The sequence below is a fragment of the Galleria mellonella genome, unplaced genomic scaffold (assembly GCF_026898425.1).
Source record: "Galleria mellonella isolate WM207_F2 unplaced genomic scaffold, CSIRO_AGI_GalMel_v1 utg146, whole genome shotgun sequence".
NCBI lineage: Eukaryota > Metazoa > Arthropoda > Insecta > Lepidoptera > Pyralidae > Galleria > Galleria mellonella.
Genome location: NW_026441999.1, coordinates 2285744 through 2308035, shown reverse-complemented (window position 1 = coordinate 2308035; position 22292 = coordinate 2285744). Strand labels below are relative to the sequence as shown.

At 33.5% G+C, this 22292-nt stretch overlaps 2 protein-coding genes across 3 annotated transcripts; one reads left to right on the top strand and one right to left on the bottom strand.

Annotated features, from left to right (window-relative positions):
* Nucleotides 1-326: 326 nt before the first annotated feature.
* On the bottom strand, nt 327-1318 carry LOC113519122 (uncharacterized). Its single transcript, XM_026904177.3, has one exon. The coding sequence runs from the start codon at nt 1259-1261 to the stop codon at nt 338-340; it is 924 nt and encodes a 307-aa protein (XP_026759978.3). The 5' UTR covers nt 1262-1318; the 3' UTR covers nt 327-337.
* A 547-nt stretch (nt 1319-1865) lies between these two features.
* Nucleotides 1866-21547, top strand: LOC113522120 (pro-resilin-like). Of its 2 annotated transcripts, none has more exons than XM_052892007.1 (7): nt 1866-1980; nt 14694-14739; nt 15754-15806; nt 16728-17660; nt 18338-18482; nt 19456-19590; nt 20656-21547. In XM_052892007.1, the coding sequence occupies exons 2-7, from the start codon at nt 14734-14736 to the stop codon at nt 20785-20787; spliced, it is 1404 nt and encodes a 467-aa protein (XP_052747967.1). In that variant the 5' UTR covers nt 1866-1980; nt 14694-14733; the 3' UTR covers nt 20788-21547. The 2 variants fall into 2 exon arrangements, with proteins under 2 accessions (XP_052747967.1, XP_052747968.1); XM_052892008.1 differs by lacking the exon at nt 1866-1980 and adding an exon at nt 13536-13613.
* Nucleotides 21548-22292: the final 745 nt, after the last annotated feature.

The window sequence follows — 22292 nt, the reverse complement described above, 5'->3', positions numbered from 1 at the left end:
GTTTACCATTCTAAGTTGTATAAAAGAAAAAGGTTGTGTAACTCCTGATAGTAATAGTGGTGGTCAATCTTTGAATGTTGACAGTCACACACATACTAATGATAGCGGAATTAAACAAAAAAATCTAATCAGATAACCAGTGATATGGACTTCCGTAAGATAGCACCTAGTTTAGTAAATTATTTACGTTGTCATTACTGTACTGGGGTACATTACGTAATATTCATGTGTCAGTTTGTTTGTTTGTCACTTTAAATCGGTTAAAAAACTACTTACTAACAATGTAACGTTTACCAAGGTAACATAAAAAAAAAAACAATGACAAATATGGATCATTTTATATAATTTTATAAAGTCTATTCCCTTTACGAATTATTTTTAATCTTCTATCCAATCTTATAACTTTCCCTGTCTCCTTATCATAAATTTCTAACTTTGGATCCGTGTAACATCTAATTTCAATTCTCTCTTTAGTCACAATTTCATTATTAAGATCTGCAGCTTTCATTATATTTTGTACACTTGGCGCCCAAAAATGATATTTACCATACAATTGAGCGAAATCAGCTATTACACTACCAATAAGTTGTGCAGAGAAAACGACTTCCAAAACTATGTAAGTTCTCTTTCCCCTCAGGTGTTTAACTATAGTTCTTCCCGATTTTAAATCAATATAACCCTTTTTAGCTACACCAAAAGGTATAAAAACACTCCGAAGAGCATCGTCTCTCCATTTGTTTTCGTATTTGTATTGTTTTGTACGGAAATCAATATTTATGTCGTACAAAATGTTATCTTTTGGCATTCCTTCATTAGACCACGTGGAGGCTATTGTAGCTTCTACATTACGAATCATTTCTTTGCTAGATTTAACTGTATCTGTCGAGTTGTTGACATGTTCATGCGAACTTATCAGTATTTCTTCGTTTGTAACATACAAAACACTAATATTTTTCACGTACACTTGACGTTTCACTTCAGGCCAATCGTATTTCTCGTAAAGATTATAATAAGGCGTGGGATCTGTTAGGAAAACATCGTCTGGCACTTTCCCCAATTCAACTCTGAGTCCTTTATTAAGATTGTCTTTCGTTATATTGAATAGATTTACTTCGGCGTCACCAACCAATTTATTATCGTGTCCAAAGAATGCTATATTTATGTCATTCTCATTAGAAGCTACTTTTATATTTAAATTAATCTTTCCATTACTTGATTTATACATGAATAAGAACAAAATAATATATTTATTATAACTCATTTGTGTGGTTAAAAGAGTTATCGTATACTAATGATTATGTTACTGTTTATTGAAGGTTTAAAACGTATTGCGTATTGATAATGATTGTTTACGTTATAATTATTGACTAGTATTTGTCCATTGATTTTACGATTTACGTATTAAAATGATTTATGTACCTGTTTATTATTTGGAACTGTTAGCGTGTTTGATAGAGAGAGATAGGTAGCTAATAATAAAGTACATTTTTATATAACACAGGAGGTAAACGAGCATGCGGTTCACCCGTGACTACCGTCGCTGCCTATGATCACCCGCAACAGCAGTGGCATAGCAGGTGTGCTGTCGGCCTTTTAAAAAGAAACTTAATAGAGGAGTAGAATTAAGTTATTTTTACTTTGTCATTAAACAATTTATTATTTGTTTACCTTTCTAAATAAATATATATATATATATATATATATATATATATATATATATATATATATATATATATATATATATATATATATATTTATTTGCATTACAGCGCATAAATCACAACAGACATAGATATACATAAAAAGCGTGATAAGAGAAATATATAAAAACATAAAATAAAATACATAAAAGCCAAACACTTTTTTTTTTTTTGTGTGTGTGTCATTCTCGTAACAACACAGAATGGTTACAACTTAATTTATTGCTTTGCTCTCAAAAGAGCAAAACACTGATATTCTGTTGCGGCCAAAGGGAATAAGGTAACAATGAAATAATATTAACAAACACAATTGCTTCACGGTAGAAACACAAATGGGACAAAGGTGCCCAAGCAAACGAGTGGTGTAATACCTATAATGAAATTGAGGCACTGTTTGATAATTATGACTATTTCTTATGCAATATAATATCAGATTTGTTTTAAATAAGCAACGGAACACCATATTTGTACCTGTTGAAAAGATGTACCTGATGTTACAGGCGTCCATAGGCTACGATACCTCCATTTCCCATTAGACGGGCCGTATGCTTGTTAGCAACCATAGTAGTATTAAAAACTGTATCGAAAGTTGCCTATTAAGTTTTCAAAACAGAAAGCTGTTCTACAAGCCCTATGTTTCTGTTGAGGAGTAAACAGTAAGGCATTAAGCATGGTTAATATGGGTACCGATCCGATATCTATATTATTGAGTTCCTCAATATATAGATTCGATATCGCCTATATCGCTCGGATATCTATTTTCAAATACGTTAAAAATCTATTATCCAATATTATTTTTTGGATAACAGACTTTTAACATAGTTATTATTGGAACAGTATAAATATATTGTAACTAATATATATATAGATATTTCTATATTTTTTTTTATGGGTGAAAATGGTATGGTAACCCCGCCTGCGCTAACGGGATACGCTGGCGGAGCACCAGTGAAGGGTGATAGATGAGAATGAAAACAGGCCAGTTAGCCCATCATGATGAATTCATCAGGAATTAACCATGATAGTTTCCAGGGGGAACCGCGAGGAGGTCGACCTGGTTGGGTATATTGCTAGCAATGGGATTCTCAGTCTCCATTACTAACAATCCCTTTCCCTCCGATATTCCTATATTATCACTCATTTCAATATCGCCCTTATTATTAGTCATTTATTAATAAAAAAAACAATGTACATTGTGTCTGAAATAAGGGATAAACATATAATCGGTCGGATATATGTTAAAAGCCCAATATGTATGTCCAATATATATTTACTTATAATATATGTACGAATATATACATATTTTTGGTCAACTTTACCGATTTACCAACGCACTCACCAAAATATATTTTTAGAGAACAGACTTTTTAACATATTCGTTGTTTGATCAGTATATAAGATATCATCACCTATAAGACATCATCACCATCATAATCATCATCATAAAAATTTAATATTTTTCTAAATAAACAAACAAACAGTATATACGTATGTAGTACGTAATTTATTTGCCCTTGGAGTGACCGCCTTATCGCTGTAGGGTCAAGATTGCATGTTCAGTGACAAACAGACGGTTGTAACTAAATAAATTCATCTATCTATTCATAATTAGCTAAATATTTTTAATATTATTGTTCAAATTCAAATCGTCTTTATTCAAACAGACTTGTTACTCATACAAGCACTTTTAAATCGTCATTTTTCTTTAATCTAATGCAGGGTTTGTGTGTCGAGAAGAGGCCACAAGAAACTCCACAGTTACTCTTTGAAATCTCTGTTAACATTATGTGTTTTTATTTAAATGTACTATGTCTAATACTGCATGGTCGTTAAAAGCCCGTGCATATTTTTTTTTATACAACTTAGAATAGCAAACAAGCTGACGGCCCACCTGATGGAAAGTGGTAACCGTCGCCTATAGACATGAGCAGTAACATGGACATAACAGAGTATACTGTTTCGCCCATGATACCCCCCATGCGTTGCCATTCCTCAGGACTCGGGTGTTATTCCTCTGTACCCAGTAAATTCACGCCATATCCCACCCTTCAAACCGAAACACAGCCATGCAAACACAACTGCTTCACGGTTGATCGACTAACACCGTGCACATTTGTCATTCAAGTAATCGTTTAGTATGTAATAGAGTTATTTTTAATAAGTGTTTTTATATATATTCTTTATTGCACTTGTAAATTACATTGTGAATGCATTTATAAATATTGTGAGCAAGGGTGGACTTATCTCTGACAGAGATCTCCAGTCAACCCAATGCAGTTAGAAAACATGTTGTTAGCGGGCAGCTGAAGTGCTACAACTATTAATGTTTAGTGTACATAACTTTAGAGTACATAAGTTTTAATAAAAGCTTTAAACCTAATATTTACTTAAAAAAAAAAAAAAAACTATATATAAAGTAGTAAATTTTGTGCAAGATTTTCAAAAATAATATTAGTGGACACTAAGTTATAGCTTGCCATACTGTAGTTTTTTATTTATGCTAGGGAATATTGTTTTCCTAAATATTGAGAGCTAATTACCCTTCACTATTGGGATACCAAAGGTAATGGTAAATTTACAGTTTATTGTAGATTTACTTTAGTTGCGTACCAGTGAGCATGAAGGCATGTCAGTTGACTCATTATAAAAACCTTCTAGTATCATATTTTTTTTTATACCACTGAGGTGGTAAACAAGCATACGGCCCACCTGATGGTAAGCGGTTACCGTAGCCTATGAACGCCTGCAATACCAGAGATATTACGCGCACGTTGCTGACCCTGAAGAAACCTCTTTACCCCCTTTTTGAAGAACCCCATGCTGTAGTCTCTTGGGAAAGTATTTCAGACTTTTTTTTTGGATGGAAATGGCATAGTAATCCCGCCTGCACTATCGATATAAACTGGCGGGGTACAAGTGAGAGATGATAGGTGAGGATGAATGCAGGTTAGTTAGCCCGTTGTGGCGAATTTAGCAAGATTTAATCACAATGGTTGCCGGGGGGAACAGCGTGGAGGTCGACCTGATTGGATACATTGCTAGCAATGGGACTATTACATCCCATTACGAACTAGCTACTGATATATCAATCCTGATACACTTGCATGTCAATGTAGGTGAAGGCAAAGTGTTAATGATAATAAATTAACGGCCAATTATATTTGAAACTCGATCCCTACAGAGTTTGCGTAATGATAGCTCTTCTTATAGTGGCCGGTGACTATTAGACGAAATGGCATCATTTGGGACAAGTGTGAGCCTTTCATTCGATACAAAAAAGTTGTTAGTAGGCGGCCTTAGGCGACAATGACGACAAGTGACACAAACTCCAGTTAACTGTATGTGAATTAACTTGATTTACAAGTGTTTAAGCTGAAAAATATTAATGTACTTTATGGTAATCAGAATTATATCAAACAAAAAGAAAATATATGTATATTTTAATTTGCTTTCAAAAAAGAAATTGAGTACTCATTTGCAACAAAATAAATCTCGTAATATATAGATTCCAGGTCTGTATTAATATTTTTTTTTGTATATAGTATATTACTGCAGCGACCAGCAACTGAGGCATTTTTTTTTTTTTTTTTTTTTTTTGATGGGTGAAAATGGTATGGTAACCCCGCCTGCGCTAACGGGATACGCTGGCGGAGCACCAGTGGAGGGTGATAGATGAGAATGAAAACAGGCCAGTTAGCCCATCATGATGAATTCATCAGGAATTAACCATGATAGTTTCCAGGGGGAACCGCGAGGAGGTCGACCTGGTTGGGTATATTGCTAGCAATGGGATTCTAAGTCTCCATTACTAATAATCCCTTTCCCCCCGCAACTGAGGCATTGATGGACGAACGTGCAAATGTGGACCGAGGCGTAGCCGAGGCACACATACGTGAGTCCATCAATGCCTAGTTGTGGCCAAGGCTTGTATAGTACTTTTCTCAAATAATGCGCGGAATACAAAAACACAATTTTACTTTTTAAGTTCAATGACGAATAACGAACAATAATAATTTTTCACGCGGAATTTCACGCGGAAAAAAGTTGTATGAAATCACGGATTTTCATACAACTTTTGCTGGCCGCTGCCCGCATGTATCTGGCCAGTACGGCCTGAATTTTGATTTATCTCTAAGAAGATTGTCAATACAATGCTCACATTTCCAAGCAAGTTTTATATATATACATACAAAAACAAAAATTCATATTAATCATATTTGCATTATATATTACGCTTTACACACAAACCCTATAGATTTTTTTCGGGTTGAGTGGAAGAAATCTCTTCAAGGGATAAGTCCATTTGTGTACCTTATCATTTTCTTTATAACTTAATCTTTAGGCACTTTCATTAAAATTTGTATAGTAATTAGCTTTTTAAATCAAAATAACTAGTTTTGCCACGACTTCCAATCGGTATTTCTTTTTAGTCTAACATAATTAAAGATGCCACAAAAATTCAACTTTAATTCTGAAAAAACCGCTCATTTAAATTAATTAAAAACTAAATTACTGAAAGGATTTTAGTAAAAAATTTATGGGACCAATCTATAAGCATGTCCTTTCAGGTAAAAAAGATTTTTTGAGCCGGTTTAGAATTGACAGAGTTAGGAGGTAAGAGACATAAAAAATACAACCGAATTGACAACCTCCTTCTTTTTGAAGTCGGTTGAAAATGTACTTATCTTTAAATATAATTTTTGGTAAGTATACATGCATAATATGTACAATACGAGTATACAAGACCTTTGGGTCTTTAGATTGTTAATGATCAAGTTATTTATTATAATAAAATAGTATGTAAACTAACCTGCAGTTAAATTTCTTAAACAATGCTTGACAAGACATCGTACCACCGTCCTCTTCGAATGCATCTTTGTTCAGTGACATTGCATGTTCACGCATTCAATACTAAACAATGCTGCCAGAAAGAGTTCTGATTACCGCACTAACAATCGACTATCGACATTATTGTCCGATACATAAGGTTTACATTTACAACAATGGAATTAAGATGACATGTAACAATTTGTAGCATCAAATATCCAATATTAAGTTATAGAATATTAAACCTTCTGTCTAAGTAATATAGTTTAAATACAACATAATTATATATAATAATATGTATAACAAAATGTGACCAATTGTTTAAAATTCGTGACATAAAATTAACTTTTGTTTGTATATCAACTGGTGATCAAGTATGGTGTGACCTTGCCCTTAATCGATTATGTCCAGACATGGCATGATTATATTTAGATTTTGAAAGAAAGAAAACTAACGATACGATTTTGTGAGATTCGGATCGTCATTTTTTTATCAACCGACTTAAAAAAAGGAGGTTCTCAATTCTGTTATAATTTTTTATGTTTGTCATCTCATTCAATTGTAAACCGATTTGAATTTTTGTTATCGTGCATGAAAAATCATATGAGTGTAAATATTCCGAGTCTCTAGTGTATGTGTGTGGGGGGGGGGAGGGGATTGATAGAAATGGGAATTAAAAATCCCATTGCTAGCAATATACCCAATCAAGTCGAACTCCACGTGGTTTCTCCAGGAAACTATTGTGATTAATTTTATTGTTAAATTAGTTACAATAGGGCCATTTTTTTTTGACGGGTGTAAATGGAATGGTAACCCCGCCTGCGCTAACGAGATACGCTGGCGGAGCACCAATGAGGGATGATAGATGACGGTGAAGCAGATCAATGGCCCCGTACGAGATCGTCACAGAAGAACCTTTCTTCCCCATCGGTTGTCAGTTCTTCGAGCTATATGACCAGCCTATCGCCACTTCAGCTTGCTTATCCTTTGGGTTATGTCCGTCACTTTAGTTCTTCTGCCGATATCTTCATTTCGGATTCTGTCACGCTTCAGCTGTAACTCCGAGCTCCGAGCATATTCCTCTCTATAGCTCGCTGAGCAATTTGAAGCTTCTGCATACGGGTAACTAAGTAAATACAGTAACATAATTTCCGTATTACAGGCATATAAGCAGGAAGTCAGTGGATGCAGGTGGTTCAGGATCGTTCCTTATGGTCGTCTACGGGTGTTGGTAATGACCAATATAATTGTATTGTATTGTAAAATCTTTATTGTACATAACTCAGATTAAACACTGGTAAATGATTTAATATACAATGGCGGACTTATCCCATAAAGGGATCTCTTACAGTCAACCTTTGAGAAGCTGAAAGAAAACTGTAGAATGTACAAGGGTAATAACCGTACAATTAAAAATAAACTAAATAATACCCAGTAAAAAAAAATTGAATATATGACACAATAAAAACAACAGGGTACAGGGGAATAACACCTGAGTCCTCAGGAATGGCAACGCATGGGGTGTATCGTGGGCGAAACAGTATACTCTGTTATGTCCATGGTACTGCTCATGTTTATAGGCGACGGTTACCACTTTCCATCAGGTGGGCCGTCAGCTTGTTTGCCATTCTAAGTTGTATAAAAAAAAGTTCTGTATACCTACATATGTAAATAATAGAAGTAAATGAATAATAATAATGATGACGATGTATATAGTCATCATGTAAAATGAACATAAATTCCCAAAATAAGATCAAGTTCGCGTTACAAATTGTAAGTTACGTTTCTACACAGGTATTCTATGTTTGATGGGGCATCGTATTAGTTTTACTGGCTTATGTACATATGTAGGTAAATACTATGAGAAATTTACAACCGAACTCAATTTGTAGACTCACGAATACCTCGTAATATTAGGAGCAATAACATATTCGTGTTTACCGCATCACTGATGCAAGTGAAGTTACAACAATGTGTAACAGGTCCTTGGTTCAGTTATTATTAGGGGTGGGCAATATATAGCAAAATCTATATACTGGTCCAATAACGAATATGTCGAAAGTATGTTATCCAAAAAATTATATTGGATAACAGTGGGCCTACCATGAAATGAAATTCCGAAGTTTCGGGCTCAATTTCGTACCTAAATCGACCCAGTAAATGGAGCTTAACGTTTCATTCATCATAAATCCTATCCTAATAGTCCAGAGGAACGATATTTTAATATTTTTAATAATTTTAAACGGCATGTATTATGTAATTTTAACATCAAATTTCTATTTCGTTCGTATCCGAAATTTCGGAAAATATTTCATGGTAGGCCGTCTGATTTTTAACATATTCGAAACAGATATCCGATCGATACGGGCGATATCGAAACGTGTGATGACCTTTTTTCCGCCATCAATGTACAGAGGAATCCAATATATAGATATCGGATCGGTATATATATTACACATGCCTAGTTAACATATTTTTCCTTTTTTCTTCTACCCAAAGAAGAGATTTGTGATAAGATCACCTTTTGTGCTTTTTTATAAGCTTGCTCGTTTATAATAATAATAATAAGCCTTTATTGCTGAATGTATTACATTTTACAAACATTTAACATTACAATTCTAATCGACTTTTCAATTTGTCCTTTGACATAGGCCTCCTCAAGGTCCTTCCACTTTTCTCTATCTTTCGTTAATCTATACCATATATCATGGGCGAAACAGTATACTCTGTTATGTCCATGGTACTGCTCATGTCTATAGGCGACGGTTACCACTTTCCATCAGGTGGGCCGTCAGCTTGTTTGCCATAATAAAAAATCATCTTTAACCATAAAAAAACTCTTTTGTAATGTTAACAGAGATTTAAATGAGTGATATATATATATATATATATATATATATATATATATATATATATATATATATATATATATATATATACTTTTCCGCTGTTCTTTTTATGTCATCCTCCCATCTTTTTTTCTGGCGTCCTATCTTTCTTGTTCCATATCTTGGATACCAGTCTGTGACTGATTGTGTCCATGTGTTATTTTGTCTTGGCTTGTTTATATATTTGTATTATTCTTTAAGTGGTGCAATAAAGAATAAATTAATTAATTAATATTCAAATAATAAAAAATGGAATTAGTGATTTCATTACAAAACGTTCATGATTCACTGTACATCCCAAAGGTGGCGGAGAAAGCTACTAGCATTGAGTCCACCTTCTGTACCATATTTTGTTTGGTCAATAAAATTATTTAAATAAATAAGTAAAAGCAAGAAGTGTAACTTTTTTGTAAACATATTTGTGTTGTACCACGAGCGTTCTGTAATATAATTAGTTTTTAAAATAATATATATTCTTTATTGCACTTGTAAGTTACATATAAAATAATCTATTTATAAATGTTGTGAGCAAGGGTGGACTTATCTCTGACAGAGATCTCTTCCAGTCAACCCAGTACAGTAAGAAAGCATTTCGTTAGTGGGCAGCTGAAGTAAACAAATATACAGTTAAATAAAATATTAAAATATATAATAAAATATTACATAAATACATACACTATAAATATATACAATACCTACCTACTTATATAGTATATGTTAAAATAAATTAATATACTACTTACATTAGAAATTTCGTTTAATGATTTTAAGATTTGAGAGTTCAATTAGAAAAATACAAAAAAAAAATATTACTCAAGGGAAAGAAAATGTGATTTCAACCTCTTCTTGAAAGAGGTAATAGAGGGACTCTCTTGTATGTGGGAAGGGAGTTTGTTCCATAACTGGACAGCTCGATACGAGAAAGAGTTGCCCATAAAGTGTGTCCTACAAACAGGAAGTTCAAGCATCCTGGATTGCAGTTGACAGGAGCGTTTAGGACGGACTGGTGGTGGTAATAATTTAAACCGGGAGCGGAGGTACGATGGAGAATTGGGGTTATTGAGTATGTTATAAAGGAAAGAAAGGATGTGCATATCACGTCGAAGTCGGATAGGGAGCCACTTTAACTGGTTGCGAAAGGCAGACACGTGATCGTATTTACGAAGACCAAAGATGAACCTAATAGCTAGGTTTTGTAAACGTTCCAGCTTGTTTAGAAGCTCCTCAGTCACATCCAAAAAACAGACGTCGGCATAGTCAAGTATTCAAGTATAGTCAAGTATCAATTATAATGTTGTGTACTTTTTTTTATTTTATTTTTGTACCTCTTCATGATAGATAGATGATATGTTTGTAATGGATAAACTCAAAAACTACGCAACAGATTTTAAAAATTCTTTCACCTATCGAAAGCTATATTATCAGTAAGTAGCTTAGAGTATATATAATTTTCGAAAATACTATCTACCCGTACCACTACCAGACTACTACCACCAGAGGGAGACTTTGTACAAAAGATTGCTTGGGTACCTCTGTCCCATTCTTGTTTCAACCGTAAAGCAGTTGCGTTTGCGTGGCTGTGTTTCGGTTTGAAGGGTGGGTTATGGCGTGAATTTACTGGGTACGGAGTAATAACACCTGAGTCCTTAGGAATGGCAACGCATGGGGGGTATTATGGGCGAAACAGTATACTTTGTTATGTCCATGGTACTGCTCATGTCTATAGGCGACGGTTACCACTTTCCATCAGGTAGACCGTCAGCTTGTTTGCCATTCTAAGTTGCATTAAACAAATCTTATTATTTATACTAGTGAAATAAAAAAAAAATATGGTAGTGAAAAGAAAAAGTTTAAACTTTAATTAAAGGTAAAAGATTTCTTAAAGGACACAGCCAAATGGTATGGAACCTAGGAGATTTATCGTTTTACCAGGCTGATAGCCTATGGAGATACGTGGAGATAAATATAGGCCAACCATCTGATCGCCAAAGGTTTCTACTAACGGACTTGATATCTAATCTTACTAATTTATTTATTTATTACATCCACTGGGTGAGCCTTACAGTCTTCCAATACGCTCACACAGGAAAGCATGAGTACAATAACATATAAAAAGGTATATTACACAAAAATAATATAAAAAGATTTAACTCAAACAAAAAACGTCTGAACACAAATACTCTGTGGTCACTCGACGAAACTCCAGCAAGTTGGAGGCAAATACATCCAATTGCGGATACTGGCTCAAAATATCATTGAGTAGTTTCAATGCAATATATATATATATATATATATATATATATATATATATATATATATATATATATATATATATATATATATATATATATAATATATTCATCATCGTCATCACATCAGCCTTTAACTGTCCACTGTTGAACATAAGCCTCCCCCTTGGGGGGTTTTGCCAGTAATTGCCACGCTTGGAGGATTGGCAACCGCAGTTAATCTTTAGAGATGTTTTAAGAGAAACGCTGCTGCCTATCCTCTGACTATTAAGTTCCCTTAGTCGCCTCTTACGACACCTACGGGAAAGGAAGGGGTGGCTTATTCTATGCCGGGACCAAACGGCCAATTACTAATATAAATAAATATAAATTGTAACTAAACAATGTCTATACATGGATATATTTAAGAAAAATTAACATGTGGTGCTCTTGGTAAGAGCAATAGATGCCAAAACAATCATTTTTAGAAATCTTCCCTGTCTGTCTATCTGTATGTCTGTTCCAGTATCACGTAAAAACTACTATATCAAATTGGATGCGATTTACACAGTTGTATTCATGAAGGTCTAACCTAAAATCTGGTGGGCGTTAAGTACGCCCTTCAGAAGTGGTCTTTTTTTAAATCCAAGTGTACAAAGCAGAGGGCAAAAAGCTATTTTCATAATATAAATATGAGATGAAAATTAAAAAAACGAAAAGGTGATAATAACAACAGCTCTGAAAGTTTCAAACTGTGCAGAGCTGTGTGTTGGTACTGTTTTACTTTTAATAAATTTTAATGAAATGGTTACCTCGCTTACGCTATCGGTGAACAATGGCGGGATATTAGTGAAGGATGATATGTGAGGATAAAGTCAAGTCAGGCCCATCGTGGTGAATTCATCAAGAATTAAACACGATGGTTTCCAGAGTTTTTCCCACGTCATACTGTTACCTATAAAGTTACTAGACCACATTATTAACAGACCCTTTACCGTTTTGGCACTGTTAGGTACTTTGATAGGATCTTTAAATACTATTTTTCTTGCCATAGACAACCCTCTATGTCGTCATTAGGGGGGAAAGGGGTTGTTAGTAATGGGGTCAAATAGCTCTATTACTAGCAACAGTCAGGTCGACCTCCACGTGGTTCCCCCGGGAAACCATCGTGACTAATTCTAGTTTAATTCGTCAGGATGGGCTAACTGACCTACTTTCATCTTCATCTGTCATCCCTCACTGGTGCCCCGCCAGTGTATACCGATAGCGCAGACGGGGTTACCATACCATTATCATCTATTAAAAAAAACCCACTATGTCGAGACTGTTTTAACACCGAAGAAACGGCCGTTTACATAATCCTGGAATGCGAAACTGTGGCCCCTCAACGTTTAGAACTCAGAACAGTGAGGTCGCTCCGTGAGGCCTGTGAAGGTCCCAGGAAGCTTCTGTGTTTCTGGACGGGGCTGGACTGGCTGTACTAGTCACGACTTATACTCACAATGCCCCAATTGAGAAGCTTAATGTGGAAAAAGAGACCAATTTACATATTCATTTTTTTTTTAATTGGAGCTAGTCAACCTTTATAAAACTTTTATCATAGGTTCTACAGTCTAGGTCGAACTTCGAATCACGCAAAATCGAATGCACTGATTGACAACAATCAAAAAGATCTTAATCTATGTCATCACACGCATGTACGAAGCGTATCCACACAATGAGACTGTTACTAACACCATTAGGATCTCCGAAAATGGACTCTCAATCCTAACGCCAATAGAATAAGATCTAGAATATAAGGCCAATTTGTTTTACAACTTCACAAGTAACTACGCCACGATTTGTATTATACTTACTCCTTAGTTTAGTATAAATAGTTGAAGAGCTTTGAAACCGTATCATTCAATGTTTACATCTCAATCGGATAACCATCCAAGTATTTCAAGGCGGGATTGACAGGAGGAAATTTGGTAAAATTATATTACTACTATCATTATTGGTACAGCCATTAAACGTCCATTTTTTTAATGTTGCCCACTAATCGTCGATTATCATATAATCGGTAATATTCATCTAGATTAATTTAAATATCGATTGACTGATCAATATAATCGATACAGTCGATTACACGATATTTGTAGTCGATTTAAATCAAAACTATATTATAATTGATAATATCATAGTCAATAATATTTCATTACATTACATTATCAATTATATATTTAGTTATTACATTATTTGTGGTCTTAATCAAACTATCGATTAATAATCGATTCACAATTAATAATAAAAATATATATATATATTGTTAAATGTAAGTCTCCTTTATAGAAACAAGGAGGAATCCTGTTCTACCTGTATAAATCATTGGCTTCTTCAAATTTTTACTATGTCTGTCTTACGAGATTAGAGATTGAAACTTATTTATGCCATTTTTTTTTTAAGAATTGTTAATATCAATCCTAATATTAAAATTAAGACGGAAAAATATTATATACATGAGCGTACTATTTTATTTGCTACTATTTAAATACATAATTAGATAAATGCCTCATTGAATTGTTGTTTTATATTGCATTTTTTTACTTCTTTTAATTATTTGTAGCGCAAATTTGTAGTTTTAGAATACTACTTTTAATTTTAGTCCATAAATATTTTTTCTTATTAGCTATTTTACTAATTGATCACTTAATATCTCTTAGGTATAATCAATTCCCATGGAATTAAAAAAAAATAGTTTTGGTTGTACTTTAATATGTTAATCATTAGTATAATTATACATTTGATAATTCTTGAACTTATAATTCCAATTATTTCATATCTCATATACATTGGCATAGTATGTTTCCCATTTTTAATTATTCATATTTAACAAAATTGTTTTTAACAAAAGACTATAGCATTATACTCGTAGCATTCTTTCCTGGTTAACTTTTGAGATAAAGAAAATGCATAAAAATGTATTGTATCTTTGAATATTCTGTTTCTATATTTAAAATTAATTTGTAGATTAGATTGACGATAGAAAAAAAATCTTTTTTTTTTTTCAGATCGTCCAGAACTTTGATCTCAGTACCAATAACATAAAATATGAAGGTATGTTTTTGGATTAAATTTAATTAATTTGGCGTAATGTTTATAGTGTTTTAATAACTAATATCACTACATAGTATAAAACAAAGTCGCTGTCGCTGTCTGTCCGTCCCTATGTATGCTTAAATCTTTAAAACTACGCAACGGATTTTGAAGCGGTTTTTTTTAAATAGATAGAGTGATTCGAGAGGAAGGTTTATATGTATAATACATACATAATATTGTAGAGGAACACTGATAAATTTAGAGAAATGTGATGTCGTAAATAAATACATTTTTTTGCGCTTACATTGCAAATGCTAGCTGAACCCTACGAGATAAATCAAAATAATGTACTACAGTATTGTACACGTGAAAAAGGTTAACAAAAAAGTTCGCGAAGGTTAGTCTATATATATATATATATAGGTCTATCTCTTAAGGATATCTCACAATAACCATTTTTTATCCTTTACATTTTACGGGAAAAAATGACTTATTTACAAAGTGATTTTAAGCAATACAGCTTTAATTTTTATCCAATTAAGTACATTGTCCATTTACAGCATGTAATTTAAATGAATATTTCGAAGATATTACATTATCATTACTATTTAGTATCAGCATTGCACCCGTGCGAAGCCGGGGCGGGTCGCTAGTTTATAGTATAATAGATAGATAATATGTTTATATAAATATCTACTTGAAATTTCAATTAAGTTTAAGTTTCAATTAAAATTGATTTTTTGTACCTTTATTAATAAGAACTTTCGAGGCACACTCGAGTGCCATATTCATGTAATGCTGTTTTTTTTTTCTAGTTTCTTTTCCTCTGTTTTTTTTTTAAACAAGACAACGATAAAATATCAGCAGTGGCAAAGATTTTTTTTTACATTAATTTTAATTTATCTTGTAATTTGTTTTTTCATGTATATTTTAGTACTTATTTTTTATAACTTATTGCATCATCGTTCAATGGAAACAAAGTTTGTTCGTAAATTTTCTTTACTAATTAATTTTAATTAATTTATTTTTCAGGTGTTTATAACATTGCTTTGTTTATCCCTGGCCCTTGCCGAACCACCAGTCGGGTAAGTAAAATATATATATATATATATATATATATATATATATATATATATATATATATATATAAAGTAAGTAATTGTGTACATAAAAAATAAACATCAAGATTCACATTATTTGACAAAAATGATGCTTAAATCTATTTTAAATTAAATATAAATTGTTTTCGTAGGACAAAGGAACTTAAAAATATGACGCTCTGTGCTTTAATCCTTATTGTCCCTCTGTTGTCCATATTTTTTTTATACCACTGAGGTGTCAAGCAAGCATATGGCCCACCTGATTGTAAGCCCTTACCGTAGCCTATAAATACCTGCAATACTAGGGGCATTACGCGCGCGTTGTCGTTCCAGAAAAAAATCTCTTTATTTACATCTCTTTTTAGAAGAACCCCATGCTGTAGTCTCTTGGAAAAATCTTGGCAGGGAGCTCATATCTCTTGGCCCCTTTTGTATAATTAATCTATTATAATTCATATTTATTATAATTATTGTAGAATAAACAATATAACTGAATTCGAGAATGCTAAATAATTTGTTGCTCCACGAGATAAAAATGGTAACTATTAGTTAGTTAATACCATATATATATTATATATAATAACAGCACCACATGGACATCATAGTATGAACCATTATCGCTTTCGTATTAAATAGACCATAGGAAATTTAATGGAAAAAGCTACTTACTGTTGGACAAATAATATTTTACTGAACTAGGTGTTAACTTGCAGATATCCACATCACTGGTTATTTGATGAGAATTATTTTGTTTAATTTCGCTACCATTAGTACGTATGACTGCCAACACTCGAAGATTGACTACCACTACTACCAGAAGTTCCACAACCATTCTTTAGTTTCTTATTTATATAACTATTATATAACTATAACACATAATTTAATAGCTTCAATGCAATTTTCCAGCGATGGCTACGCTGCGGCACGATCTGGACATGATCATCATCACGATCACGGCCATGGTTTTGGATCACAACGGTCACTGTCTCAAGGATATTCTGCACCGTCAGCACGAAGCTTTGGATCGTCCCGCAACGCCATCTCCCAAGAATATGGAGCACCCAGCTTCCGTGACGCTCCGTCGACACAATACGGGGCTCCTAACGCTAGAAGTGGTCTTTCACAAGAGTACGGTCTGCCAAATGCAAGGAGTGGAATTTCCCAAGAGTACGGAGCGCCCGCAGCCAGAGGTCTCTCCCAAGAATATGGCGCCCCCTCCGCCCATGGAGCAGCACCTAGTTTAAGAAGTGGTCTCTCCCAAGAATACGGCCCCCCAGGTCTCTCTGCTAGAACTCCATCTCAGCAGTACGGCGCTCCAGACTTCCGGTCCACTCCCTCAGAAGAATACGGTGTACCATCACAAAGAAGCTTCGGTTCTCAAAGCTTTGGTGCTCCATCTCAGAGCTATGGGGCTCCAAACGCTCGCAACTCTCAATTTCGCTCCACTCCCTCTCAGCAATATGGTGCCCCATCAGCTCGCGCCAACGACATCTCCCAAAGCTACGGCGCTCCCAGATCTTCCTCTAAATCTTCCCACGTCTCTCGAAGCTTCTCTTCCTTCGGCAGTGCTCGTACCCCGTCGCAATCTTACGGAGCCCCATCTTCTCGTTCTCTTTCCACTCAGTATGGCGTGCCTGAATCGAGGAATGCTAACTCGTATTCCCAAGGCTTTAGGTCTCTTTCGCAATCTTATGGCGCTCCTTCCGCTGGTGCGCGTGGTGTTTCTGATTCCTACCTTCCTCCTAGTGCAAGAGGACTTTCCCAGGAGTACGGAGCACCATCAAGCAGGGCTACAGATTTGAACACCAACGCTTTCGCCTCTTCGTACGCATCTGCCAGGTTAGTTACAAATATATTTTTTTTTTAAATACCCTATTGCAAGCAATATACCCTATCAGGTCGACCTCCATATGTTCTATGGGAAATCATTGCAATACTGTAATAATAGTTGATGATTTCCGGTGAATTCGTCACTGTGCACCAATTGATATGATGTCATGTTCACCTATTATCATTTATTGGTACGGGTAGCGTACCCGTGTATACCGATAACGCGGGCAAGCATTTCATTTTCAAATTTTTTAATATGATTGATGTGAAATGAAATGGGTTTATTTACATGAAAAAGTTAACATTATTTTCAAAGAGCACGTAGTATTAAGTTTGGCACCTGTTTAATTGCCTTTAGCAATGTAGGCATGCAAATATTTATATTTCATAAAAAAAAAAAAATTAAAAAGATAAAATTCAAAGCAATATTTTTTTATAAATTTTATGTCTGTATTTTGTCTGTTTGTTCTGGTATCGTGTAAAAACCATTGCACTAAACACGCTTTCAATAAGTGATTTTTTGCATCTAAAATCAAGCGTACGAAGTAGCGGGTAAACAGTTAGTCACTGAATAAAAATACAATCAATTTAGGAATCACCTTTTTAAAACTCTAAAATAAGAAAAGAAATGTGTTTAAAATTAACACCTTTTTTTAAGTTGGTGAAAACATCGTTGCACATTTCAGGTCGTCACCTTCGACTAAGTATGGCGCGCCATCTGCCCGCGATGTCATGCCTTCGGAAGAATATGGCGTCCCTGAACAATACAATTCATTGTCCAGCCAGGGGTACAATTACGCAAGGAACTCTATTGACGAATTGCTCAATCAGGTACGCTACAAGTCCTCTGTCATTATTTGGAAATATTTTTTAAATCCCCACGCATTCTGAAGCAAAAATATGTTTACAAAAAAAAAAAAAGAAAACATTAAGTACGCTTAAAAAAAAATGTTCCGGATAAGATTTATTTCATTCATTTTTTACGACATTTATTTTAGCATATATTCAAATAATTTAATAGGAATTAAGTGATTACAACAGTAAACGGTTTCAAAGGAATTTTCTCCCGTGAAAACTCAGGCAATGAAATGAGCTCCCGTCACGGTTTCCCTTAGAGACTACAGTATGGGGTTTTTTGGAAAGGGTATATTAAATTTTCTTCAAGGTCGGCAATGCACACGTGACACCTCTAGTGTTGCCAGCTTCCATGGGCTACGGTGGCCGTTTACTATTAGACGGGCTGTATGCTTGTTTGCCAGCTTCGTTATATAAACAAAATAAAAGTAAATAAAATGGCAAGTGTTGATCATTTGCGCGTAAATGTATGTAATATGCTTAGTGATAATAATGAATGTCACCTCGATGAGCTTGTTATATATCTTTTTTTCGAATACTAGAGATCCGTCCGGCTCCGCATGATAGATAGATACTTATATATATAATATACGAGTAGATATAACTTCAAAATAGATATAGATAGAACTTCAAAAACTACTTAATTTTAATTTTTTTTTATTATAGAAATCTACATTATCAGCGAGTATATATAGCCTATGTCAGTCCCAGATAATGTAATTGTGTATAGGTGAAAGAATTTTTAAAATTGATCCACAATTGGCGGAGAAATCGGTGGGCATACAAAAAAAATTATATATATAGTGGAACATATAATCTCCTTTTTTGAAGTCGGGTAGAAATCATTAAATGTTTAAAAAAAAGTCGATTAAAAAACTCCTTTCAAAAAGCGAATTATAATAATAAATATATTTATTTGAGTACATTATTATTATAATATATTATACAGGAACCGGCCAATTACGATTTCGGGTACAAAGTTAATGACTACATAAGCGGAAGCGATTTTGGACACTCTGAAAGCAGGCAAGAGAACCGAGCGGAGGGCAGTTACTTCGTCGTTTTACCTGATGGCACCAAACAGGTAAGAATTTTACAGCTGTGGTATATGGAACTATGGACAGATTTCACGTTAGTATGCACTTCGTGGTAAAGATCCTAATTTATGCCGTGTAACAAGGAAGTCGTTTGCTAAATATTATAATTTATTAATTACTAATTTCTTATATTATATTTATTTTTTATAGCCCAATAAAACTTTGTACAAATGGCGAGCTTAATGCCATATGGCATTCTCTACCAGCTAACCATTAGGTAAAAACAGAAAACGTATGAAGGGCAGATGTGGTGAAAAATATGTGACAACTATAGTAACACATTAAGGCAATACACAATACATAACAAATGTACATATAATACATTAACATTACTATGTTATATTGGTTATATTTAGATTGGTAAGACGTTGACGACCCACCTGATGGAAAGTGGTGATCGTATGAACAGCACTTCCTTATCTATCCAGTCCTCTGCACTTTATGTAGTGGGTTTAAATAAAATTTTATAAAAAATATATCAGCCATTGACTGTCCACAGATGAAAATAAATGTCTCCCTATTGGGGGGTTCTGCTAGTACTTGCTAGGCCATTAGACCGACCCATCTTTCCATCGTGGGCATCTCTCTTAAAACATTACTAAAGCTTAACAATTTGGTGCTTAGTGCTTTGGTGTTGTTTTAAGAGAGACGCTGCTGCCTATTGAATTCTCTTAGTCGCCTCTTACGACACCCATGGGAATAGAAGCAGTGACCCAAACTACGCCGGGAGCACACGGCAAAAGTGTAATCAAGTTTTGTTAAAATTATAACAGAATCAATCTCTAAATGAAGTTAGTAACAAATTGAAAATTTGAATCATTTAATCGCTATTTGATTGTTACTACATACTATACCATAGAATCGACAACGCACACGTGACACCCCTAGTGTCGCAGGCGTCCATAGGCTAGTAAGCGTTTACTGTCAGACAGGCTGTATGCTTGTTCACCGCCTTTGCGGTATAAAAAAATACTATTGGGCATTAGCAAAGTGTCTTATGGTCGGGTCGATTATTCATTTGTCAGGCTAAATTGTAGTCATCTCTCTACTAGGTGGTGGAATACGAAGCTGATGAGCGAGGTTTCAAGCCCAGGATCTCAGTGGAGCCAGCAGACGCGTCGGGCAGCGGTGGCTACGATGATAACGCGTCAGACCTGTCCAGGTCTGGTGATGGGCCGTATTAATGATGATTACTGAGTACCCGATGGAAAATAACAGATCGGCATGGTATAGCAATGGACTTGGTTCGAATTCGGTATTATTAATCGACATATATTGTGTTTTTCTTTATGTATATTTTTTATAATACTTTTTTTTTTGGTGTATGTTGTAAAAAATATTGTAAAAAAATAGTTTTATTTATATTAAGCTATGTACTTTGGTATTTTATTTATATTATGGACATACTTATAAGATAATTGTCAAAACGGGTTTTATATTAATATTTTTTTTCAAAATAAAATATATATATTGTATATTTGTAAAAAGAAAATTCTATATCGTAATATGTATTTGAAAAATATTTAATAATTACTTTAAAAACACATATACAGTTTTGATACAATTACATGATAAATAAGTAGGTATTTATTTGTGATATACTTTATAGCAATTTTATATGTTATTATTTTCCTACACACTTATATATTATTTAGAAAAACATAAAGAGTAGTAAAAATAATAAATAATAGTCTATTGCTTTTAATAAATGTAAAAAAAAAATACATAAAATGTCTCAAAGGCATTTTGTTAAGAAGATTCCTCATGTGGACCAATTTGAACGAATATGGAACGATGGCTAAACTTAATACTCATTTATTTATTTATTTTTTCTAGCAAATGAATAAAAAAAAATATAAAAAAATGTACCTCTTAGATATTAAGTTGCTTGTGATATATTTTGTATATTTTTGAGCAAATATACCTATATTTATTTGTGGTAAATGTTGTTTTTGTTAATTTAATTCCTTATGTTAAAAATAATATTTCTATTTTATTTTATTTATTTATTCATTATTGCAAATATGTGTACATGGCGGACTTAATGCATTCTCTCCCACTCAACCATAGGGAAGTGTCAGAATACTCGAATGCGGTACTACTAATTATTGATATACATACATACTAAAATTACATATATAAATGAATAAATATATATGAATAACAAATATACTTACACATATATGACATATACTATATTATACACGAAATTGAGAATAATATGAAGCACTTACTGCTCGGATAAAGTAAAAAAGTGAGCGTGAACGTTTTTCTTGTTTTATTTTTTTTTATTTTCTTGGTCAAATATTTATAACAACGTCTATACATCTACTTATAATATTTACATCTAATTACAGCCTTTTAGATTAATATTGTGAAAAAAAAACTCTATGTACTTTATCTCAGAATATTTCTATACAAATGCTTCGAGAAAAGCGGGTCAACTTTTTCATACAATTTTGCGTGATAAATAGTTATGAATGACTCCTTTATAACGTCTATATTTATTTTGTTTTATAATTTTTGCATCTTTTTAATTAATTAAAACTTAATTTTATTTATTAAATAATTAATTATAGATACATCAAGGTACATTATATGCGTAAGTGTATAGAACACTGATAAAAAACTAGTCAGATAATTTGACAATTAGCTAACAGAAAGTCTATCTATATAATATATGATTATT